Genomic DNA, 25873 nt, shown 5'->3' with positions numbered 1-25873 from the left:
AAGTGATGGTATCAGTGAGATTAAATTTGGCTGTTAAATATTAGAGGCAGGGTCAAGGTCAAGGTCATTACCTTTTTCCTGGACATTAAGAATAAAAAATTACTGTTTCCAATTATGCGTTCTCTACTTGTAAATCAAAAGATTGAATGTTTCTCTTTTTTCATTAAAAGAGTCAAGCGTATAGGGCCCATAAGATGATATTACCAAACTGACATGGATAATTTAAATAAAATGGATATTTGTTGATCCGAATTTCCTCTACTTTTCTTAAATTATTAGGATTTATTAGGTTTTTAATATGCTTCCTATATTTAACTTTTTCTAATTTTCACATATAGTAAAGTTGTCACAAAGGTACATAATGATACAAAAACTTAAAGTTTTGATCGTTTACTAAGAGAGAAATAAAACTTTTTACGGATTTTTGGCTAAAATCTGTACCTAGATTTGAAGCATTTAAAAGCCAATATGGTTTAAGTATATGTGAAAAATTTAATTTATTTGATATATTTTGAAACTTTAGTCCCTTATTATAAATTTAACTTACATTTGAAAATTTCGTTTAGTCCTTGATTGCGTAAAAATTATAACTTAATTCAATGTTCTATAATAATTTTGAGAGGCAGAAAAGAAGATATTTTCATACGCAACCAATTTGCCAAAAATATAGTCCCTGCTAGTTTTCAAACGGAGTTTACCATTTCTATTTAAAGATGTATGATTGTGATGAGGAAAGGAAAATATGGTCTTTTAAATCTCTTACACCTAAATATATGACATATCAACAAATGTACTTTGATTATTTCATCTAGTCACAGAAGAATCCTACCTTATGTGATACATTTAACTATGAAAACTTTGATTTGCCATAGCGACCCTTTGAAAACTTCAACATACTATGGTAAAACATAGATTTACCATAGTGGTAGATTTAAAAAAAAATGATTTACTATCAAAATTGATTTACTATAGTGGTTATTTTGACAATAAAGTGAACAGTTTGACAACTTTGACTTATTATAGTGATCACTTTGACACTTTGCTTTACTATTGATAACTATAGTTAACGATACTAAACAATGGTTAACTATAGTGATTTTTAAGTGATAGCTAAACTCCAACCTAAGTAACAAGTTTCATCCATATCTCCAATTGTTTTATCCATCACCTTTACTTGCACTTTTAATGTTATACTTACCTTGCCGATAATGAAAATTAATTGAGTACTTGAAATCCTTCGACCATTTACATAAAGTATCCTTGATGGTAACTGTATTTGTCCTCTATATTTGTCCTGCGAAAATACACATGTAGAATGTATTTATAAAGATTAACAAGTACATGGTTGTACATGTATTGAAAATAGAGGTATTATTTAATATGTGTATGTGTGATTTAGACATTCGGAGAAGTACCAAGATAGTAATCTCAAAATGCTCATAAAATAATGTCATTATGAGATAAAGACATTAAAAATGATGGTAGTTATAATGTTTATTATCATAAGCTTTGAAATCACAGTTTGTATTACATGTAATAATCAATGCAAAAGGAAAAGACTTTAAAGATACATAAGAATTTTAGTTTTATTCATGTACTTCTTTAAAATAATATCCCTTTTGTTTTTAGATACATCACAATTTATTAAATGCATTTGTGTACATTTTATGACTTTACATACTGGTTCTGGGAAATTCTTTCCTTGAATGACGATTGTTTTATTTTGATCCTGTTCTACCAATAAGGGACCGGTCTGAATTGCGTCCACCATTGGACAAAAGTTCTTCCCTTGTCTACTTTCATTAGCCTTATTGAATAAATGAGAAAAAGTATTACCTCTGATTTCATTTTTCATATTGAACACATTCTTAGTGAAGAACAAACATCAAGGGTAAATTTTTAAAAGACAGCTGTGAGAGCAAGAAATGAAACATACCGCGTGAGTGCTGGAAAAATTGATTTAAAATTAATTACTAGTTGTCTATAATTTGAAAACGTTTGGATGATTTACACTTTAAAGAGACGACAACGAAACTCTTCCAGAAACAATGTATGTGATTTATAATAAAACAAAAGATCATTTGTGTATTTTTTGTATCAAAGAGTCAGGATAAAGTAAGGGTGGTGCATCAACATGGATTTAAGAGGTTGAAATCCCAGTTCGTTGATCAGGCTAGATACCTGATGGCTGATTAATCTTTTAATAGAGATATTGGAAATGTGAATAAAAATTCCTATAGGACTGCCTGTAACAGAATATAATGGAAAACAAGAGGTGTTTGTGAAACATTATGCAACCGGCGGCAACGATGTTCAAAAAAGTTATTTTTAGCATATAGACCTCAATCAAGGCTACAAGGTCATTATCCTTGCTGTTATTTTGAAGAAATTTATTAGAGACGTGAGTATACTGAATTTGAAGTCTCTATCTTTCATGGTTTAAAAAATATGGCAAAGGTTAATGTTGACAACAGAGAGACAGACAGACAAACATGTGCAAACAGACAGGACGAAACAATGCGTCCCAGGTCTATCGATTCTATAGCAGTTTTATCTAATTCAGTGCTGTTTTTAACAATGGAGGCACTTTTCTTTACTTCTTTGAATGTCTTGTAGAGAAGTATTGTTTAACGGAAATATCTATGTTGCAACCTGCCAGAGTCATGTTTTCTGGTCAAGCTCGATTAAGTCTGGATGATCCCAGCTTATAGGTCACTACCTATAGAAGTCTTCTTATTTGTAAAATATTTTAAGTGTTATTTGTAATAAACATTGAATAAAAGGAAATGTATACATGATGAATGATAAAAGAATCATAAAACCTGTAGTAAAATACATGTAAAACTTTTAATAAATTGTTTGTTTTAAGACTTACAACAAAGCAAAATGTCAATTAATACGCCCTTTATTATAAATATAATAATAACATTTTAACTCTTTAGCATAAAACTACATTCTACTTGCTTTTTGACTACTGACTTTCTCCCCAGAACACTGATCCGTGTTGTACTGACACTTGTTTTCTGTGATACACCAGTCACACCAGAAAATGTTGTTAACACATCTGGTACAACTGAAAGAAATACATTAATCTTAATTATCTACATGGAGTTATTACTTAAAATATATAACATATTCGGAAAAAAATTATATCAAAAATTGTTGATCACCTTGTAAAACTGCTGCAGTTGTAGAAAAGATAATGTGATGAAACAATCAATTTGTCTGTTTCAACAGACAAAATACCCAGGCTTACGTTGATATATCCTACAGAAAAGAAATTAGAAAAGAAATGCATTCTATTCTCGTAAGCAATAAAAATGTACAGAAAAAAAATTGAAAGTGTAATATTATGATATGGTATATTGTAACTTTATTAATATTTTGTAATTTGCATTCTGTCGGAATAAAACTGATTGGTTCTAAGTCTCTAATCTTTTAGATATAAAAAAATGAAATGTTGCAACTTCAATGCATTTTCTATCACGATCATTCTAACACAAAATAACTTCTGAACGAGATTCGTTTAAGTCGATGAAAATGAGTAGCAACAGTTCCTTCGCCATGAGGTCGACGCTTGAAAGGAAAAATTGCGGGTCCTTCGGACGAGACCTTAAAAACCTCTGTCCTATCAATGCATCTATTTCATAGTCCGAATGATATATTGCTGTTTTAATGAACAGTATGGTTTAATATATCTATTTTTATTATCTTCTCACCCAGGCTGCTGTTAAAACTGATTCTAAGATTTTCAACATTAGGATTCCTACACTCAGTACCAAAACTCCATTGAACAGCTGGGGATAATATCTGATTTCCGTTAGGAAGGCTAAACACACAGTTGTAGGTGATATTGTCATCTCGAGGCAGATTATTGATTGTTAGATTTAACTAAAAAAGTAAAACAAACTTATTTATATGAATAATAATCTTATAGAATAACTAAGGACGTTCTTCTTTTTTCTGGTCTGATAAACTCTGTAAGTATGGTTGTTTCTGTTATTTACTGTAAATTACATGAATATAATAAAATAATGAGCATTCGGGTAAAATACTCTAAATGTGTAATAACTTACTGAACAAAAATAAGAAATAAAATCCAGTTTTAAAGATTAAGGTAGATCGCGAGTTTACTGTCTGCCTGAAAACTTAAGTTAAATTTTTCAGCTTACTCCTCCTCTCGTTCTAAATCTTTCTTTCTGAATTTCTTTTAAGATTAGACTGCGTGGTTAGAATGTAATTGTAATTCAAATGCGCTGATTTTGATGAGAACAGGTGATGTTTTTTTTTCAATGAAATATATAGTAAAATGTCCCTTTTCTGCCGGTATACACATTTCAAAACCATAATCATTTCATGAAAACGAAGCAGAAGAATTTTATATTACTCGATACAGTGAATGTGAAATCAATTTAGAATCGATCATTAAAAAAATTAATATGTGTTCTCGCTCAGTTTCTTGCAAGAAAACTTTTAATTTTTACAAATTTTCATCAGAAGTATTATATTTTCATCACGACATTATATTACGTTTGTGCGACGTCATTATTTCGTATGCCTGCATGACTAAAAAATGAATTAATCAACAATTCATTAAAAAAAAAAGCATGCAGTCCGCGAATTCAATTTTCCAGTATAATCATTGCCATAGTTTACCAACAGCGTGGCACTGCTTCAATGACGTGTGCTTTCTTTTTCTCGCAATAAACCTTAGGCTAGGGGTGCAGAAAAATTATAACAAATGTACATGGATGTAAGGGAAAAAAATCTTACCGGATTTTGGAACATTTTGAAATGTACATGTAAATATTTTTTGCATTTTTTTTTTCTATTAATAAAACGTGCCCGATTTTAAATCGGAAATATTGTAACTGAATAAAAGTAGCTTTATGGCCTACATAATATACATTTATACGTCACAGAATGAATTAATGTTGTCTATCCCTGAATAAACAGACTTCAGTTTTCCCTTCAAAATGCCGCAAAGGTCATTTATTATCTTTTACTTTGCTGATATATAGAATGCTACAGATAGCATACAGTATACCATAGAAACAGGTATTAATACTGTAGAAAACATTACTAATATATGCTCGTGTTCTCTCGATTAAAACACCAAATCCCCCCTCCTTTTTACGCTTGTCAAGGAATTTTTGGTTCTTGATAGTACCCCCAACTGAAAATATATACGAGTAGCTGTGTTCCTAACTGAATTTGCTTCCTACGGACCTGCAACTCTTGTCTTGACGACCCCCCACTCAAAACACCAATTGCAGTTGTAAGCCGAAACACTATTGATTGTCAATAATAAAAGGGTCTGAGTAATTGATGACAATTTATGGGACGTACATATTTTTTTTGATGGTGTTACCTAAATTAATAACGTATCTCCTGTTGATAATTATCTAATTTACTCCCCATCCCTCCCCGCCGCCCAAAAAAGAAAAAAAAAACATCAGAAAGAGAAATTCATGTACAACTGGTATTTCATTAAGCATACTGACATACACATGTACCACATACTGTCCATTTCTTTCTTGTTTTAAAAATCTTATACCTGAACTTGTCTTATACAATATTGTTGCGCTTATAAATATTACCAAACTAGGCGTACATCATTACGAAGAAAATGAATACCTTGTATAATGAGTTAGAGATGATTGAAAAACAAATAAGAATAAAGTAGATTAGTATGAAGACTAAATTAAACTAACAACACAAAATTCATAAAAGTGAAAAAAAAATTAAACTCCAGGGCAGGCGTCAGACACACCGGCTGCGCATCTGTTTTTGCATAGTATCAATGTTACGTCTCCGAATCAACTATGTTGTAATGTCTCCGAATCAACTATGTACGAGTTAACTTTTTGTTTTGTTTATTAGGAGAGTTATTTCCCGTAGTTTGGCAAGCGCCATATTTTTACATGTGCAAAATTTGTTCCCACATTTTGTGACTTTGTAGCCCTATAGTGTAAGTACACATTCATTTGATATGATATTAAGATCTAAGAATCCATGTGTTAAAATGCAAATCTTGTAAAGTTAAATGTTTCAGCAATTTTAAGTATTAATTTTGCATCGTTCACATGACCCGGTTTTTTGTGTAAGGCTCAGCACGTGGTTTGTGTTCAAATCATTTTTCTGAGATTTATACTATCTAGTCACTGTATGTTATACTTGAGTATGTAAATTTATAGCGAGCGCAGCGAGCGTCGCGAAGCGACGCTCGTCACTGCGAGCTCTTAAAGCAACGCCTGTGCGAAGAGAAAATTCGGACTACTGCACATTCATTCGATGGAATTTTTTGACGCCGCAATTTCGACCCACAATGCAACACTTGTTAAGTTACGTTCTCGCGAGAATAACGGCAAATGTTCAACAAAAAGTTTACTCGCCTTGATTTAATGGATATATATTGAAGATAAATAGAAAACAAAACGTTCTTCATTAACTTTCAGCACTGTTCAGGCTTTTTCTCGGAATATTGCGACTTACATACGTCATGTGACGTCAGAGTCTAGACGCATCAAATGTCACGTGCGGTTTGACGAGCCCGATCTAAATCAAAAGAATATTTATAGAAGAGTTTGCGCTCGCTCTAACGGTCGCACCGTCAACATATTAGCGAGCGCAGCGAGCGTCGCGAAGCGACGCTCGTCACTGCGAGTTCTTAAAGCAACGCCTGTGCGAAGAGAAAATTCGGACTACTGCACATTCATTCGATAGAATTTTTTGATGCCGTAATTTGGACCCACAATGCATCACTTGTTTAAGCTACGTTAAAGCTACGTTCTCGTGAGAATAGTAGCAAAAGTTCTACTAAAAGTAAACATGCCCTGATTTAATGGATAAATATTGAAGATAAGTAGCAAACAAAACGTTCTTCATTTATTTTCAGCACTGTTCAGGGTTTTTTTGGGGGAAATGTAGCTTACATACGACGTCATGTGACGTCAGAGTCTAGACGCATCAAATGTCACGTGCAGTTTGACGAACGAGCCCGATTTAAATTCTAACAAAATGAACATCTGCGCTCGCCATAACGGTCGCACCGTCAACATATTGAAGCAGAAAGCTGTTTCCTATATGTTTATTATAGCGAAAGTTATCGCCCTTGTTATTATTAATTACTAATTATATACATAGAAAATAAATACTTAATTAGTGTTGAATTTGAATTAAAGTGATCAATAATAATCTTTGTATGTTACACTAGTTGGATTACTAAAGATTGGTTGATTGGAAGCTTGATTCGTGTTTTAATTACTTTGTAAATAAATATTCACTAAGTATTTTAGATGGTGTTAGGATATATAGGATTTTTACTGGCGAGGATTGCGAGAGCGGTTCTAGAGGTTAAACTCGACAAACCTGTGAAAGTACATGTAAGTGTGCGGACTTCCCTGCTTATATTGTACTGATTTTAGTAGTAAGTGTGCGGTCATCCCTGCTTATTACTTGACAGAGTGTGTGGTCATCCCTGCTCTGTGTATGGCATCTTTTAGCAGCAAGTGTGCGGACATCCCTGCTTGTTGCTGCGCAAGATAAGGTGTGTGGACATCCCTGCCTTCATCTTGTGGTAGAGCATTGGTGTGCGGACATCCCTGCCAGTGTCTCTAGACTAGAACCGTATTAGTGTCAAGTGTGTGGTCATCCCTGCTTGTCACTGCGCAAGGGCAAGTGTGCGGTCATCCCTGCTTGTCTCTTGTGGAAGTGCGCTGGTGTGTGGACTTCCCTGCCAGTGTCACTTGTTCGCTACCAGTAAAGACCTTATATAACGCAGTACCAAGTGATTAAGACTGCGCATTGTACATATTTGCAGCATCTCAAGGCTATCCGTTTTTATCACGGGTACGAGCCTGCGGGGGTTCACAGGCAGTGACCTCCCTTGCACGTTACAATATTAAGTATAATTTGTTGATTTCTTGCCGAGTTGTTACTGCCTTCTTGTGTTTAGTGTTTAGTAGTAGATCGCTGTTAAAAGTAAAAAAGCATGGAAACTCGGTTCGGTCATAAATGTTACATAAAATAGTCAACATTTTTTATCAGTCATTTTGTATGTAATTTCTAATAACTTTTTATGTAATTTACAGTCTTTTAATGCACCAATACTGAATATAGTCTAAAAGGAGATGAAGCCTTCTCAATAACTGTTCCAGTATAATCAATAACTAAGCAATAGTGTTTTAAAAAAGAACGTTCACACAACAAATATCTACAAACTACTTCTAATGTGAAAGACAACCTTGATCAAAACATTATTTATTCTTAATTACACACAAAAAAATATTTAAATACACAAAACACTTAAGGTCAACTTGTCCAAAAATTTATTTTTACAATAGCTCCAGAACTACGTGTACGTGGTTTATAAAGTTTCACTTTCACAGTTTATGAATATATTATTATTTAACAGACAGAAAGTATCCCTTGATAATTAATACGTTTAAAAAAATATTTATTGAGAAAAATTCCTTTAAAAATGCATATAATTTTTAGAAATACACCTAATTAATTCCATACTTTTAGTGAAAGACATCATTGTAGAAACAATACACGTTTTTCAACGCCTCTGGAAAGTTATTTTCCCTGTTTATTCTGTCCAAATGTGAAGATATGAAACCGAAATTAGACCATTTACGTCCAACTTGTCCTTCTTTGATAAACATGTATTATTTCTGCAATGATGGTTTTCACTAAATGTACAGAGTTACGCAGATGCATTTTTTTAAATGTGCAAATTTTTTATATATTTTTCTTTAAAAAATATTTATTTAAATATTTGTTATTAAGATATACTTTCTGTCTGTTAAACAATGATACATTTATAAAGTGTAAAAGTTTTAACTTTATACTTCACATTGTTTTGTAGCTATTGTAAAAATATTTTTGTTGATAAGATGTCGTTCGGTGAAACCTTAATATATATTTCACTTTTTAGTGCATATAGAACTGCTGAAGATTTTTTTGCTTTTTTATCTGAACACGGTAAGCTTTTTACTTGAAATCCTATTGTGACGTGAGCAAACCCGCGATCTACCATTACTTAATAATTACCTAAAGTTAACTCTACAGAAAAATATTAAAAAGATTAATGTCTAAGTAATAAATGCTGGAAAGAAGCAGAAAACGTCTCTGATCTGTTTGTTTGTATGTGTTTAACTTTCCTCTTGATAATTTTTCACTGATATGGAGACGCCAGCGCTAGAGAGATACAAATTTTGTCCTATACACGGCCCTAAAGGCCATTGAGCAGGGAGGGACCTTTTTGTGTCAGCACCTACGAGAGCTGCGACACGGAACCCGAATTTTACGGTCTCATCCAAAGGATCAGTCTCCATGTCTCACAGTGGGATTCGAGTAAGGATTGACTCCTTACTTTGTGACTCTAGAGCAGATGTTCTAACCACTGCGCCACGCGGGCAACACTAAATGTCTAATGGAATATCCTCCAAGGTAGGGCATGGTCTCCTGTGAGAGATATCCTCATAATTATTAGTTTCAAATCAACTATGATCATATTTTATAGAAATAAACTGTGTAATGCTACAAAAACACAAAACAAAGTAAAACTTAGTTTGCTGTACACAAAATATAAAATTTAGTTCTTACTGCGATGTTTTGGGAAACATGGAGCATTGGTGGGGAAACATTAAGTATTTCGAGACATCTGCTTTCCTGCTTTGGACCGTTCACCCATCGAATGTTTGTAGGGTTGTAGCAATTGCTTTTTAATGAGCATCTGAAGAAAGGAAAGAAATGACCATTTGTACATGTACATGTAATATATTATCGTTTATGAACATATTCGACTATATATAGGCTTCTCATGGCAAATACAAAAGTTTAAACTTTTATAAAGGAAACAGTTATAAAGGAAAAGATCTCCAGATGCAACATGTTGTGCACATTTCATTAAAATAGCAGAAAATCAAATACTGTATAGGGGATTAATGTCATGGGTTGTAATTTTCATGGTTTTCTTTCATCGGACACGATCGCGGTTTCTTGAATTCGCGGAAGTCTTATGTTATAGGAGTTACCTCCCTTGTCTATATCTGTTTAACCCATAGCTACATGTAAACGACATTCATCATTGTTATGTCTGTATTTCAGGAACAACAGGGTAGGTTAATATAAAATAGTTAAACTTCATAAATAATTGACGATTAATTAAAACAGGTGCATTGGTCAAAAGTCCTTGACTATAAGCGTCAAATAACTGTCCATTACGATGAGTGCATGTACACCCCAAGATCTTCAAAACATCGCGGCAAAAAACCCCTGGACGGTAATAAATTTGTAAATGTAGGTCGGTGAAATAATATCCTTCCAAATCTTCAGAAAGTTCCATTGTTATTTGAATGATTTTTTTAAAATCAAAATGTCGATAAAAACTATAATATGCATGATAATGCAGGTAATGCAAACACCGTGCGTGGTAACATTAGTTACGCACGGATAATCAAAACTCGTGTCCCACGTGTTTTGATTGATGAAACATGTAGCGTTGGCTATTAAAATGCCTTGTAATAAATACAGGTTATTATCTGTTGACTTGAATTAATGTAAAGCGTGCTAATTAAAATAATTGAATGACAAGTACTACTCGTAATTACTGAAATGACCATGTACTGTTGTACATGTATTCAAACCTATCGTAGTCTATTCTCAAACTTCCAAATACAACATGGAGATATTGAAAAATTATTCACTGTTTCTTGAATTCATGGATTTATGGTCACCGTGAATATAGCGAATATTAACAACGCGAGTTATTTATCCCCTATACAGTACTTTTATACAGACCTGTGTCCTAGGACACACCATCCACAATATGGGTCATTACTTAACAGACAATCTCTACATGTGGTGTAGCGGGAACAATTCTGCACCGGAATCTTGGCCACCTGAAAATAATTTACTGTTCCCCTTTTTTTCAGATTAAAAATAAATTGCTGAGTATATTATACGTGTACATGCAGTACTTTGTTATTATGAAATTCATTTTGTTTAAATGGTATCTGATTGTGGACATGCACTGTTTACCTTGCACAAGAAATGCATTTTTAAAATAAGGACTGTTTTCCCATGAAGATTGTAATTTATTTCAATACAAGTTTCTGAAGCTTATATATTTTTCTGCATGTCGCGTTAAGTACATAACTTCCTTGTAATTATGTAATGAAAGCTAATTGCTGTAAATCAGTAACCCGTTTTCACCTTTCTGTCACTCATGGCGAAAAGATACATCTGAGAATCATCAAACACCATATCCTGCTTTATAGTATGGCCCTGGTCCACTACAAAGGCGGAATCGTACAGCTCTGCATTGATGGACGTTTTAAGAACCACCTACCAAAAGTTAAAAGAAAAGGTAACCTGAAGCAATGATCACAATCGGATGTATGAGAAATAATTGATAGATTCGTTTTTTGGTCTTTTCGTTGTGTTCACATAAGATTTCTCATCGGGCACTGACATCGATTGTGTTTAAGAATGAATTGTGGAATTCAGTCGAGATTGTACAATGTCAAGAATCTGGAGAGAGAGACATTCATTTCTCTAGATATTTATTATGATGTATGTTAGGATATTTTCTATGAAAGACGTTTTAAGAGATTTTTCTCAAGTTTTCTATCAATTACTTCAAAAAGACTTTGAAATTCACATCAATAAAAAATGACTCGTACGTAGTTCATGCACGCTTGTATTTGGGCAAAAAATTTAAACACAGCTTATCTAAATTTCCTGCAACATAATTTTTTGCATTCGATTTTTGCTCAATCTGTTCTCATTTTAAATCTGCTTACTTTACAAATTAGAAAAGAGTCAATAACGTATAATTGTCCGCTCATTTTGTTAGTTTATGTTTTACCTGTTTTTGTAAAATAAAGTTCATTGATAAATCAGAAAAGCTACAATAAAAATATATTTCTATAATTATTTGAGTTCAAAACAGAACTATACTGCAACGTCACCATGTAACCTCTATGAAGAGAGAAATATGCATTAATATTTTTATTTTTAGAGAGTAAATTTCAAGTTTGCATTTGTTTACGAATAAAAAAAACCACCAAAGAAGAGTGTGCAACCAAAGCATTATCAAACAAAGTTATCGTTTGCAAAACAATAAATACTCTGTTAGCTATTAAAATAAGAAGACACTTTACACTACATCAATAGTTAAATTTGAAAAATGAATAAATTTCAGACATCTGTATTGCAAATTTTCAAGTAGCATATTTTTGTCTATATTTTTAAAACGAATTATGCTGAAAAAAGTGTTCAATTGTTCGGTTAACTTAAATGTGTGTTACCTTTCTGATATGCCCATTTGAAGTGCCAAGGAAAGCTACAGTGTGTTCTCCTGTGATAGTGACAGCCAAAGATTCCGGGTTGTTTTCTGTTGCTGGAAACTGTATAACCGGGGCAGAAACTACTGGAGTTTTCCCATCAATTATCAAATTCAGAGAACTTGAGCATAGCAACTCAGAATCAGTAAATGAAGACTAAAATTTAAAACAAACAGCATTAAAATAAAAGACGCTTCAGAGTCTGCTTCATTTGTTTTATATCTATATTTTACTGACTACAAATGATTCCTAAGGATGACGTTTATTCAGGTTTCAGAAAACAGACAGAAAATTTTCTAAAGTATAGTATGTTAAATCAAAAATTGTTCTTAATGTATAAAATAACCAATGTTTAACACGGTATCAGCTTTATAATTTCATATTTTATTATTTCAAGAATATATAAAGGAAGAAAAGCCAATATATAGTAATGCGGACTAAATCTTCAATTTTTCATTTTTTTTTTCATTTTTTTTTTTCATTTTTTTTTATTTCTAGCAATATTACTCACAATGTAATGATTAAATGTATTTTTAAAAATCATTTTGCAAATATTACATGTATTGAAGCTCATAAATTATTTTAAATAATTGAATGCTATGAAAGAAAGAAATTCAAAAATAATCAAAACCATTCCAGGCAACAAATCTCAATAATTTTCTGTTGGACTGTAATAATTATTAAGTTTATGGCCCAAACTCTAATCGTTTCTTTATTTGAAGCAACGCTTTTTCATTAATACTTCAATATTTCGTTATTAAACGAGTGTTGTTGCTAATAATATTTATGAGTGGAGTGTTGGATTTGATTGCATATTGTTTTAACGTCCCTCTCGAGAATGTTTCACTAATATTGAGACGTCACCGTATGCTGGTAAAGGACTTCAAATGTTGATCCTTACTCGGCACTCAGGGCTTATCTTTCAATTAAATTGAATGAAAAATATTTTTTTGAAAAAAAATGTTTAAAACTGTTTAAATTATCAAGGTACGAATGGCTATTTTCATTTATATTTTTTTTTAGATATTTCATATGCTTTCTATGACAAGTACCCCTGAAAATAACTGAATATGTGTTGTCACAGTAGGTTATTTCTATTCACAGGCTGTAGTACATTTGATAACAAGAAAACATGATATGAGCTTTAAACAAATTGTAAAATGAATGCTAATTTATCATTTTGAAAAGTTTGAAAACAACCTTTGACAAAGATTTTTTTCGACATAGGTTTTTACCCTAAAGAATTTTCAGTGAACAATATATATTAGTTGTGTAGGACGTTATATGCATTGATTTTGTTTTAAATCTGCAATTTTTTATCAATCCCAGTCATAAAGTAGAAAACATTCAAATAATAAATAAAATTCTCGTATTCCTGACGTTTCTGACATTGATGACTGACAGATGAGCTGCACCTAGTCGTAATGCTCTATATGCAAAGTTATATATTATCGAATTTATGGTTTATAACTATTAGTATTTATAATCTTTTCAGAAGAAATAATTATTATTGTCAAAAATAATGAAAATTATACATGCATATATATATATATATATATATATATATATATATATATATATATATATATATATATATATATATATAAAGCACTAAAAATGACCAACGACACGAACAATAAAAATTGTCAAATTTTTGGGACGCCCTGTCCCTTCCTCAGGACAAAGAAAAAAGTTAAAAAGTCATAAGAACAAAGGAAAAAGAGAAAAAAAACAACTAGCACTACTACTAAACTACTAAACACTAGATATTTACATACTTAATAATTACATGATGAATTGGAAATTTTTAAGAACACTAATAAAGAAAGAAATCCGGACCGCTATGAAATGCGTCCGGTCTATCGGGTATACTCGGGTGAAGTGCGATTTACATAATTGAACGAATTAATTATGCTAATTAATTGCGACAATCAGTAAATCGTACATTGTTTCATTCTCTCAAAATGGCGTAACTTTACTTAATAAAGAATAATTGAAGAAAAATAATATAGCAGGGATATTAAAACATATGAATTATGATCAATATAAATTTTGAAATATTTAAGGACTTATTACCGGGAAAAAATAATTAACAAAAGTGTAAGCAATACATAGTTATGAGAGTTGTTCGAGAGTTGGTGACGCAAATTAACTGTAGAGTTTACACTAAATTGAGAGAATAATCTTGTTTAGTATCATCAGGAATTGGGTCTAGTTTACGTTCATTCTGGTGAAGTCATTCAGTTTGTTAATACCATTAGGGCGGAATGACTTCAATCTGTGCATCCAGAACTTTTCTTTGCTTTTTCTCTGAGCATCTGTCCATCTTGGGTTATGGTCAATCACCACTACTGTCATGTCCTCCCATTTGTGACCCTCAAGGTTGAAATGTTCCCCAACGGGTTCATTGAGTTTTGGTCCTAATAGTCGAACGGTGGTTATTGACTCTCCTGCGGAGATCTCCTGTTTCACCAATATACTGTTTGGAGCAAACTTTGCAACTGATGAGATAAATGCAGTTGTCAGTATGACAGGACAAACTCCCTAGTATTTTGTAGCTGCGGCCTGTAACAGGGCTGTTAAAACTGTCTGTGTCAGTGCTGTGCTTACAAAGAAGGCATCTTCTGTCAGAGCAAGTTTTAAAGCCCCCGTTAGGTAATGGGTTGTCCAGTCTGGTTCTTACTACCATGTCCTTTAGGTTCCTTGGGCGTCTGTATGCAGCCAATGGGGGTTCCTTAAAGACCTCTGCCATTCGTTTGTTTGAATGGAGAATTGGTAGGTTCTTTTGAAGGATACCGCTAAGGTTCTTAAGGACGGGATGGTATGTGGTCACCAGAGGGACCCTGCCGCTATTGTCTTTCTCCTTGTAGCGTAATAGGTTTTGCCTGTATTCCTAGATACTACATCTACCCTGATTGATGGTGAAATCGAATTCAGTCTCCACACCAAACCCACAGACTCCCACCTATACCTTATGCCCTCTAGCTGTCATCCCCCACACACTTTTAAGGGAGTGCCTAAGGGTCTAGCCACCAGAATTCGACGCATCTGTTCGTCCCCTGCCTTATATCAGGAGCAAAGTGGTCTTCTTAAGTCCCACTTATGCAAAAGAGGCTACAATGCCCGCACCGTACAAACAGCTATTGATGAGATGGCGGGACATGACAGGCAAAACCTATTACGCTACAAGGAGAAAGACAATAGCGGCAGGGTCCCTCTGGTGACCACATACCATCCCGTCCTTAAGAACCTTAGCGGTATCCTTCAAAAGAACCTACCAATTCTCCATTCAAACAAACGAATGGCAGAGGTCTTTAAGGAACCCCCATTGGCTGCATACAGACGCCCAAGGAACCTAAAGGACATGGTAGTAAGAACCAGACTGGACAACCCATTACCTAACGGGGGCTTTAAAACTTGCTCTGACAGAAGATGCCTTCTTTGTAAGCACAGCACTGACACAGACAGTTTTAACAGCCCTGTTATAGGCCGCAGCTACAAAATACTAGGGAGTTTGTCCTGTCATACTGACAACTGCATTTATCTCATCAGTTGCAAAGTTTGCTCCAAACAGTATATTGGTGAAACAGGAGATCTCCGCAGGAGAGTCAATAACCACCGTTCGACTAATAGGACCAAAAAACTCAATGAACCCGTTGGGGAACATTTCAACCTTGAGGGTCACAAATGGGAGGACATGACAGTAGTGGTGATTGACCATAACCCAAGATGGACAGATGCTCAGAGAAAAAGCAAAGAAAAGTTCTGGATGCACAGATTGAAGTCATTCCGCCCTAATGGTATTAACAAACTGAATGACTTCACCAGAATGAACGTAAACTAGACCCAATTCCTGATGATACTAAACAAGATTATTCTCTCAATTTAGTGTAAACTCTACAGTTAATTTGCGTCACCAACTCTCGAACAACTCTCATAACTATGTATTGTTTACACTTTTGTTAATTATTTTTTCCCGGTAATAAGTCCTTAAATATTTCAAAATTTATATTGATCATAATTCATATGTTTTAATATCCCTGCTATATTATTTTTCTTCAATTATTTTTTATTAAGTAAAGTTACGCCATTTTGAGAGAATGAAACAATGTACGATTTACTGATTGTCGCAATTAATTAACATAATTAATTCGTTCAATTATGTAAATCGCACTTCACCCGAGTATACCCGATAGACCGGACGCATTTCATAGCGGTCCGGATTTCTTTCTTTATTAGTGTTCTTAAAAATTTCCAATTCATCATGTAATTATTAAGTATGTAAATATCTAGTGTTTAGTAGTTTAGTAGTAGTGCTAGTTGTTTTTGTTTCCCTTTTTCCTTTGTTCTTATGACTTTTTAACTTTTTTCTTTGTCCTGAGGAAGGGACAGGGCGTCCCGAAAATTTGACAATTTTTATTGTTCGTGTCGTTGGTCATTTTTAGTGCTTTATATAAATTTCCATCCGTGACCTTGTATCTACTTGGTAGATCCGACATTTAGGATATACAGTGTTGTTGGTTTTTTAGTGCTTTATATATATATATATATATATATATATATATATATATATATATGTATATATATATATATATATATATATATATATATATATATATATATATATATATATATATATATATATATATATATATATATATATATATATATATATATACGAACGAGAGTTGTCCAAGAAGTTCATGGACACACGCCTAATTTTCTTAATAGAGTCCGCAATGGCAAATCTGTTCTGTAATATCTTATATTGACCATGATTTAGTAAATATGCAAAAATTAAAACAAATGAATGTACACAATATTATGAACATTAAAGATGTGAATACGTTATATATGCAAGCCTCATATGGGCCAGTTTAATGTAAAGCAAATTCGTGATAAGATTTTCATAAACGAAATCTCATTGGGTTTAAATGAATGTTGATTAGGACCACGACATCCAAAAATATGAATTCAATGCTTAAATACCAATGTGCTCTCAGAGAAAGGAAAGTGTTAAGACCAGATCTTGTGAAATGTTTAAAGGATACTTACCACAGCGTTTTCTTTTTTCCACACGTTATATTTTTATCATAACAACAATGAAATAAATAAATGAAATGCCTTATCTCACCAATAGAATGGATAAGGAATTTTTTCCACAGTGTACACATAACCAGACTCATCTGTCTTGAGTGGGTCAAATGTACATCATGCGTGTATTTTTGTTTGTAATATTTGATCTATTAAAAGTCCAAAATAAATGTAACTGATCATACCATGCTTTTTATATATAAAAAAAAACATAATACGAGGATTATTTGAAAAGTTTGTGAACTTCTGTCATGTGTTTTTTGACGTCATATGTTATCGAAATTTGGTAGAAATATTAAGGCAAAAAATCGAAATGATTTGTAATGACATGTTTTTAAAATATCACGATTTATTAAATATTATCCAGATTTCAGACATGCAAATTTCGGATTGCGGAGCAGATCAAACTTTAGTTAGTTACAAACAATACTCTAAATAATGTCTGTAGTAATATTCACTGAAAGATGGAGTAAAAACGAAAAACAACATGTAAATTCAAATTTAGTATTGGAACATCGATTCGTATTCTAAATCATGGCTTAATATTTTGATTTGTTGATAAAGATATCATTTTGAGAAGATAGTAAGTCCTCATTGAAAACAATAAAATCGATGACGTTTTAGAACGTCATGGAGCAGCAGAAAACGATGCAATTTTTGTTTTACTCAGAAAAAATCCCGAATTAACTCTAAATATGTTGGAGGATTCAAGAAAGCATGTTACAAGCGAGTCGTTAATGTGTGTACAAATAGTAAATTCAGTGTTTGAGTAGCAGAGACTCTTTATCGAATGAGGACAATCTGTAAAGAGACGGTTTGACTCCAAAATTTTGAACAAAAATGTTTGGATGTTAAGGTTAAGGAAAGACATATGCGCTTCATATGTTTATCTTGTGAAAGCAGGATTAAGTAATAAAATAAATTACAGCCTTAATAAAGGATATCATACAACGAGAGTCCCAGTCAGCATTCATATATTGGCCCAACGTTGGTAGAGTAACGGTCTGTTGGGTCAAGGTTGGTGTTGGTATAACATGATTGGGCCAACATTGGGCCAATGTTGATATTATGCTCTTCGTGGCAATATCAGCATATGTCAGTTATTCGTTGTTGGGCCAATGTTGGCCCAATGTATCTTAATCTCACATAAGTTGTCGTGATAACATACATTGGTTTTACATTGTTGAGCCAACATTGGCCCAATGTATGTAATTTTCACAGAAATTACTATCTTAAACATTGGTTTTGTATCGTTGGACTTACGTTGGCCCAATATTGAATACAAAACATAATGAACATATGCAGGTGTACAACGATTGGGCCAGCGTTGGCAAGACAGCGTTGGCACAATGTTTCAAACTTAGCATAAAATGGTTGGTCTCGTGTAGTTGGACCATTATTGGCCCAATGCAAATTTTTATCAAAGATATATTGCAACAGCTGGGAGGATAATTTTACTGAAAGGTTTATCATTTATGAGTATGTAACGCTACTCATGTGTAACTGAATCAGTATACAACTATACATTAAATGTATCCTATAATTAGTTAATAACATTAATTTTGTTATCTGGCTTTATCTCTGAGTGCTTTTAGTTGGACCAAATTTGGCCCCACTTTGTCAAATGTGTACTGCATAAATCATGAAAATATGTGTTTTTTAATTTCTTGATTAAATGTTGTTGTATTAATGGTAAAAATTTCATTTCCTTAACAGACACTAGTTAATCAGGTACATATCTGTATATTTTTATGCCAAGGTAGTAGGCTAACACAGCTGGTCCAACGTTGGCCCAACGTTTATATCAAGCTCGTGTTAAATACTATACCCAACGATTTTCTCTTTCTCTCCCTGTATCATGCACACATATATATCATAATGTTCTGTAATTTTGATATTAAATAAATCTTCATGGGTTTCATTAGATATCATTAACGTAATATATATCATATTGGGGGGAAAATACATATGCATGCATATCTTGGCTATATGCACGAGTTTATATTGTTGCAAATTAAAAAAAAAACTGTTTCCCTTGTGAAAGCCAAAAAGTAATACTGCATACAAACGTATCAATTTAAGAATTTTAAAAGAAATTCTTGGATGTGGGTCCAGAACATTGTAGAAGACACATTAAGTGTAAAGCAAATGTAGCATTGCAGCTGTACGTGCCATTCCACTCTTTGAAAGATGTAACTCCCAGGCGGGCAATAAATTAAGTTTTTGAGTTAAATAGAGGTCAGCTTTCCTCGCGCGCAAGATGTAGAGAACAAAGACAAAGGACTGAATTTTGTTTGAGGATAGACGCAGTTAAAGCAAAATGTGAGTATTTCTGATTTTCTTTTTGTGCATAAGTATTTTAAAACGAATTTTTCTATCAATGATCGTAACACAGTGGAACAAATTTTGATCTACAATGTAACAAATCCGATCTGTACATGTATGCATATTCTTGTCTCATTATATGTTATTTTTGGTTTAAATTTTTGTATGTGGGATAAATCTAAACCCTTGTCCTTTAAAATAGAAATGAGTAAAATATATACACTGTATATATAATAATTAACTCATTAAAACGCTCCATTTTTGCACATGCATGGGGGAACAGGGAGAGGGGGCGATCCTTGTTGATAGAGACACGTACATATACATGTATGTACATGTATAATCTTTATAAGTGATATCATTATCATGTAAATCTATTTCCTTGTCTACAAGCTTTGAATTATGGTGCTATAAACACTATAATATTAGTTCCCTTAGACCAGTATTCTGTTCTTTCAATAAGGTCTCAGACAAAAAAGTCCTAAAAAATTGTGCAGCGATCTCGGGTCTTTCCGATACTTACAGCCGGAAATGTCCAAGTATGTTTGATTCCTAAATACATTTATAATTTCTTATTTCTGTGTACGATACATTTTTAATTTTGTAAATAATTTAATAATACAAAACAAAGTGTACGGAGAATTATGATTTCTATGATAGACATCGGTGTTGCAAAGAAAATGAATTGGCAAGGGAGGGATGATAATTAAGAGAGCATTTTCCTTTTTCTCATTGAAAGATGTGTTGCTGTGTGAGTATTTTTTTTTACATATCTTTAAAATATTATTTTATAATCCCAAGATATACTGATCTTGGTTTGTTTGTTTGTATGTGTGTGAATTTACATCTAACAGTCAAATTTAGTTAAACATGAAAAATATGTCTAATTGTCAAAGATCAGACATGTGTCAAGGGTAATGCATCAAAGTCACATTAATTTATTGAACTAAGATTAAAAAATTTTCCTACTTTTGACATAATGTTTAACAAATATCTTGTCATGAAAATGATTGCTAGTAAAGTAAACCAAAAACACATTTGTATTTTAATTTGTACATTAGTTTATCTAAGTTTGTGTAATATAATGTTTAGAATATTTTAATCCAACATAAATTGTGTAATTACCTGTAAATACCGAAACAATATTTTAACAATAAGGCAGATCACTCTAGTGACATAAAATTACCCTACAAGATAGATCTCTGTAGTGTGCAGTTTTAAGTAATTAAAAAACAATTTTTTTTTCACATAACAAATAAAATCACAGTATCTTATTTTGACAGTAATTGTGAGAAATTAAGAATGGATGTTGCAAAGATGCAAAAGACAAAGATATCAAAGATGCTGAAAATTACTTCATGGTTTACGATACTCTTGCGATAGGGATGGTGGTAGGAAGGAGAGGAAATAAAAAACGGCAGCAGAATAAAAGGAGACCAACCGATGAATGGCCTTGAAATGACTTTGAATTTTTTGGTATCTGGTGAATTATCATTATAACCCTTTAACTTTAATTTAGTTTTTAATTTTAATTTTTGATTTAGTGTTTTTAATTCATGTAAATGATTTAATTAGTAAACCGTATCAAATTATCTTATTCTTGTTATTTCTCCAAATTATTGGAAATTAAAAATACGAGTCATTGGTTGAGAACACTGGGTCAACGTAAAACAAACTCTGGGCCAACGTAAAAAGACGCTGAGCAAATGTGAAAATAACACCGGGCCAACATCAGAGAAACAATGGGTCGATGTAAGAGAAACGCTGGGCCGATGTAAAAGAAACTCTAATCTAACGTAAAATACACATTGGGCCAACGTAAAAGACATACTGGGCCAACATAAGTCCAATATTGTAGTCTAGTACGTAGGCCCAACATATATCCAAGGTTGGACCAACATCCATGCAATCGGCGTCTAATGTTGGGGCAACGTAAAGCCAATACGTTGGCCCGACATGAGCCCACTTTGCACTTAAACATTGAACCAACATTGGTATGCAACGTTGGGCCAACAAAATGAATATTGTTGGCATTACATTGGGCCAACATATTGATGCTGACTGGGGTAATTGTTAAAAAATAAATTTCAAGTATTGAAAAAGCGATTTAATGAGTGGGCTATGGATTATACTGTCTGAATTGGGCTAGTATTTTTTTTTTTTTTTTTTTAGAAATTCTTGACGCTATGTTTTGATATTACATTGCAGTTAAGTGATCTTCGCGGGTACAAAACCTGTTGATTTTAAAATAAAGCAAATTGATTTCTATTAAATCGAATGTTACGAAATTTCACACATCAACAAAAAAAATTGATATTATTACATATTACATATTGCTTTTTTTTTTAATTTAAAGTGAGTAAAATAACAAAGATTTACATCGTCCACGAACTTTTTGAACAACCCTCGTACAATGAATTGCGATGATCCATTAAAATACTTTGTTTCAAGTTACCTGATAATTAAGATTTCTAAACCAATTTGCAGTTTAAGGTTAAGATTAACAACTCGCTTTGTATCGAGAAATAAAGTACTTGATAAGTGTCTTTTAGAGATATCAGAATTAGTACCTTTTATGCACATTTATTTTAGTAGAAATTATCTTCAATAGCAAAATTTAAAGGGAACTTTAGCAAATGAATTTGAATAGGGGTGTAAACAAAAAATCAATGAGCAAATGAGAACAATATTGACAACTTTTTATGAAGAAAAAAAATCTTTCTTTTGTCCTTACCGTATCTACTTTTGTACATTTTAATCCATATTTGTACTTTAAATTAGCTGCATATTCTGTGCTTCCATTAAGACACGTCTTTATATTACTAAGAACTTTCTTTTTGACTTCTGGCATACTAAACAGACATATAGCTGAACTGTTGTCTACACTGTGACTGAACAGTCCGATTATGACATCATCTTCTGACGTCAGGTAAGGCAACTGTTCCTGTAGTGATTTCATTAAGCTCAGACCAGGTTTAAATATCTTTGCGGCCTTCAGTATGTTGAAAGTCTTACTTTTTGATTTGCAAGTTAATGGTATTTCCAGAAAGGTTTTTAATAGGTCATCCTTCCTACACATATGAACAATTTTGGAGTAGTGTGTTCTATCATCCGGACTCTTTTCATTGAATAAAATGTAGCTATAATTTCCTGAAGCGAATCCCTGTACATATGATATCAATCCGGGTTTCATATATTTGTTTTCAGTTTCATAAGCAATTTTTCCACGAAGTGAAAAGTCAGAAAGTCTAGTGCTAACAAGGGGATGGGATCGTCTAAGATTAAATTCTAATGAGTTTTTTGACTTGTCAAACTTTGAAAACTCGTTTGCAACATAAATCATTGTTTCCATTTCTTTTGTTGCACTATTTAGAATTTGTGTTATGAATGCATTTGTGTTTACGTCATTTTCATTGGACGCCACAGAAGTATTTCCAGTAAAAGTTACTTCGCTGATGTTTTTGACGTTTCTCATTTCACATTTTCCTTGGAATAAACTTCCACATATCACAAGCTCATTGGAATGAAGCAAAAGAATTTTATTGTGGTTGTCCATGGGTGATGCGTCAACCCAGGCAGCGCAACTGTACATTGTAAGTCCACATTTCTGCGAGTCATTTTGAGGACCTGTGATAATCTTATTTTCCAAGTCCAGATCAAGGTCGAATTGGTATAGAGCATTTGTAGCTCCAATGAATAAGCTTTGATTGTTGAGAACCATATGACTTAGACTTCCGCTCTCATCCTCTGTGGTCAGTTGGAAAATATTGAAGGAACTGTAGCCACTCCACATTACACAGAAGAGGAACCACTGGTTCATGCTTCACATGTATTTAGCTTCCTTGTGTCTAAAACGAAACAAAAACACTAAATTGATTTAATTTGTAAAGCATCCTGTATACATGTAACTAGTAGATCAAAGAAAGAGAAACGTGTTGTAAATGCGTTACATTAAGAGGTGTATTTAATTTTGGCAGACAGACTGCTAAAGTCTGCTAAATCAAATACATCGCTAAATGTCTTGAATATCCATACTTTTTACCAAACACATTCAAATAGCGCTTAATCAAATTTTCGCTTACATGATGAAAAATTAAATTCCGCAAAATATTGTACACATGGAATGTAATACATTTACAGTATCGCTTGGATTCGATATTTTATGACAGCTATGCATAGAATATCGATTCTTATTTCAGTCTTCTGTAAAGGCAAGAAGAATTGAAATCAGATTAAAATTTCTAAAGAGTAGTCGTTTAAAGAAATTTACAGAAATTTTATTAAAGAAACCATTAAAACGGGTAAATTATCAAAAAATGAAAAAAAAAATTAATACGAGGGTTGTCAAAAATGTTGCAGACTGAAGCTTTAAAATTAGTAATACGTAGAATTTACTATAGAAATTCATAAGGAATAAAAAACAGTACAAAATAAAGAAATAAAAAAAAATTAGCTTACTACGAACATTATTTGCCAAATTATTACATAATATAAACGACATTATATGATCACGTGGCACCGTCGATGTCTAGTTTCATGACGTCCGACAATGTCATTGTTTTTCAATTTCCGCTTTTTCCACCTCTATCACTTATCTTGATGAGATTCCCTGGAGCTGAGTTAGGACTTAAACTCGTCTTCTTTAGATGACTTTACAATGTCATGAACAGAGGTAGGTTTTCAATGCACATAATATTCCAATTGGATTTATAAATGTGAGAGATCCTTTGCTTGTTTGTGCCAGCATATTTTGCTTTCTGCAGTCTAATATTAGCACCATATGATCAACGTCATTGTTTGACGCGATTATTTTTTCAGACCTTGAATACAAATCGACATTAATTGTGCATCCCTTTTCAATTTGCATATATTTTGGCATTAAGAAACAAGTACTCTGGATGCACAGTATTTCTCAGTAGCCAGTTAAAAAATTTCTTATGTCCTTGCCAGTTTTTTTTTTCAGGGACAAAACTCAATACAATGTTGGAAAAGGAAATTCGCCCTTTTTGACGCCATTTTCCAGGCCTTATTTGTTTGGAATTCCATGTAAAATTTATGATAAAATTTTGCAAAACTTCCAAAATGAGATTAAAATTCCACATTTTATGGAACAAAAGTGTCCCATCACATACCTTCAAGTTAATATTAAAAGGGATTTTGATGTCTAATGTCCAAAAGAATTTTTCTCAGTTACACTTAGGTTAAAAAAAAAACGTAGTTTATGAAGTTGCACCGCCTAGACATACCATTGCTCTCAAAAACATTGCTTATTTATCAAAAAATAAAATTTATGATTTGTGGTTAATGGTTCATTCTATTGATAGAAAAATGACGATAACTAGATATTTTAAAATTTATTGATGTATCTAAAGAGGTTTTAATTCTATAGTGCTACATGTAATCAACGAGCTTTTGATACCCCCTAGTATGTTGAATCTTTTTAATTTAAAATAAAACTTACTTGTTAACAACCAAATGAATGAAGCCAGTTTCAAGCACAAATAAACATTAAACACAAAATTATTCACTACTGATATTTTTCTTACAAAAACCAGGAAGTTCTCATATATCAAGTGAAATAATTTCCTTAATCGTTTTTCTTGAGTGGTATATAAAAAATAAAGACACGGAGTGAAATAATGTCCTCAGTTGCTGTCTCTTGAGTACTATATAATTACTAAAACCATTAAAAAGCTCAAAGAACACAATCATCAAAAAATTGTTGTAAAAAAGTGTCCCAAACAAATAAGAGTAAAATGGACGTGGTTTTATGTGCATTGCTTCTATAGCATTGACTTAATCACTGTGTAGATTTATGTAAAGTGGATGGATATATAATGTTCGGAATGTTCCTCCACCTGTTACGCTTTGGGGTAACCATCTCTTATCTGCAACTCCTCTTATACCACTTAACGAAATTTTATACGATTTTCACCGAATATATGTTGCTAAGTGTTGTTATGCACCTCTCATTTTACTTTTAATCTGATACGGATTTTGTGTATCTCATAACACAATATGAACGCTTCCATTCTTTCTATCGTATTTAAGGGTGTCCTTCGCTTTTCTGCACCCCCCCCCCTGAATTGAATTGAAGT

At 32.6% G+C, this 25873-nt stretch overlaps 1 protein-coding gene across 1 annotated transcript; it reads right to left on the bottom strand.

The window, feature by feature from the left end:
- Positions 1 to 1174: 1174 nt before the first annotated feature.
- Positions 1175 to 25298, bottom strand: LOC134237778 (plexin-B-like; the record flags this gene model as incomplete). Its single annotated transcript, XM_062719920.1, has 11 exons — positions 25237 to 25298; positions 22510 to 23623; positions 12321 to 12512; positions 11224 to 11355; positions 10810 to 10910; positions 9613 to 9742; positions 3720 to 3891; positions 3171 to 3267; positions 2965 to 3073; positions 1682 to 1807; positions 1175 to 1294 (listed from the first exon to the last, which is right to left on the bottom strand). Coding segments are annotated over exons 2-11 (2265 nt in total), but the record flags the coding sequence as incomplete, so codon positions are not given.
- Between the last annotated feature and the right edge of the window lie 575 nt (positions 25299 to 25873).

This window comes from Saccostrea cucullata, unplaced genomic scaffold (assembly GCF_032062105.1).
Source record: "Saccostrea cucullata isolate Sc308-1 unplaced genomic scaffold, CSIRO_AGI_Scuc_v1 ctg7218, whole genome shotgun sequence".
Taxonomy (NCBI): domain Eukaryota; kingdom Metazoa; phylum Mollusca; class Bivalvia; order Ostreida; family Ostreidae; genus Saccostrea; species Saccostrea cuccullata.
This window is presented reverse-complemented; position numbering and strand designations above follow the sequence as displayed.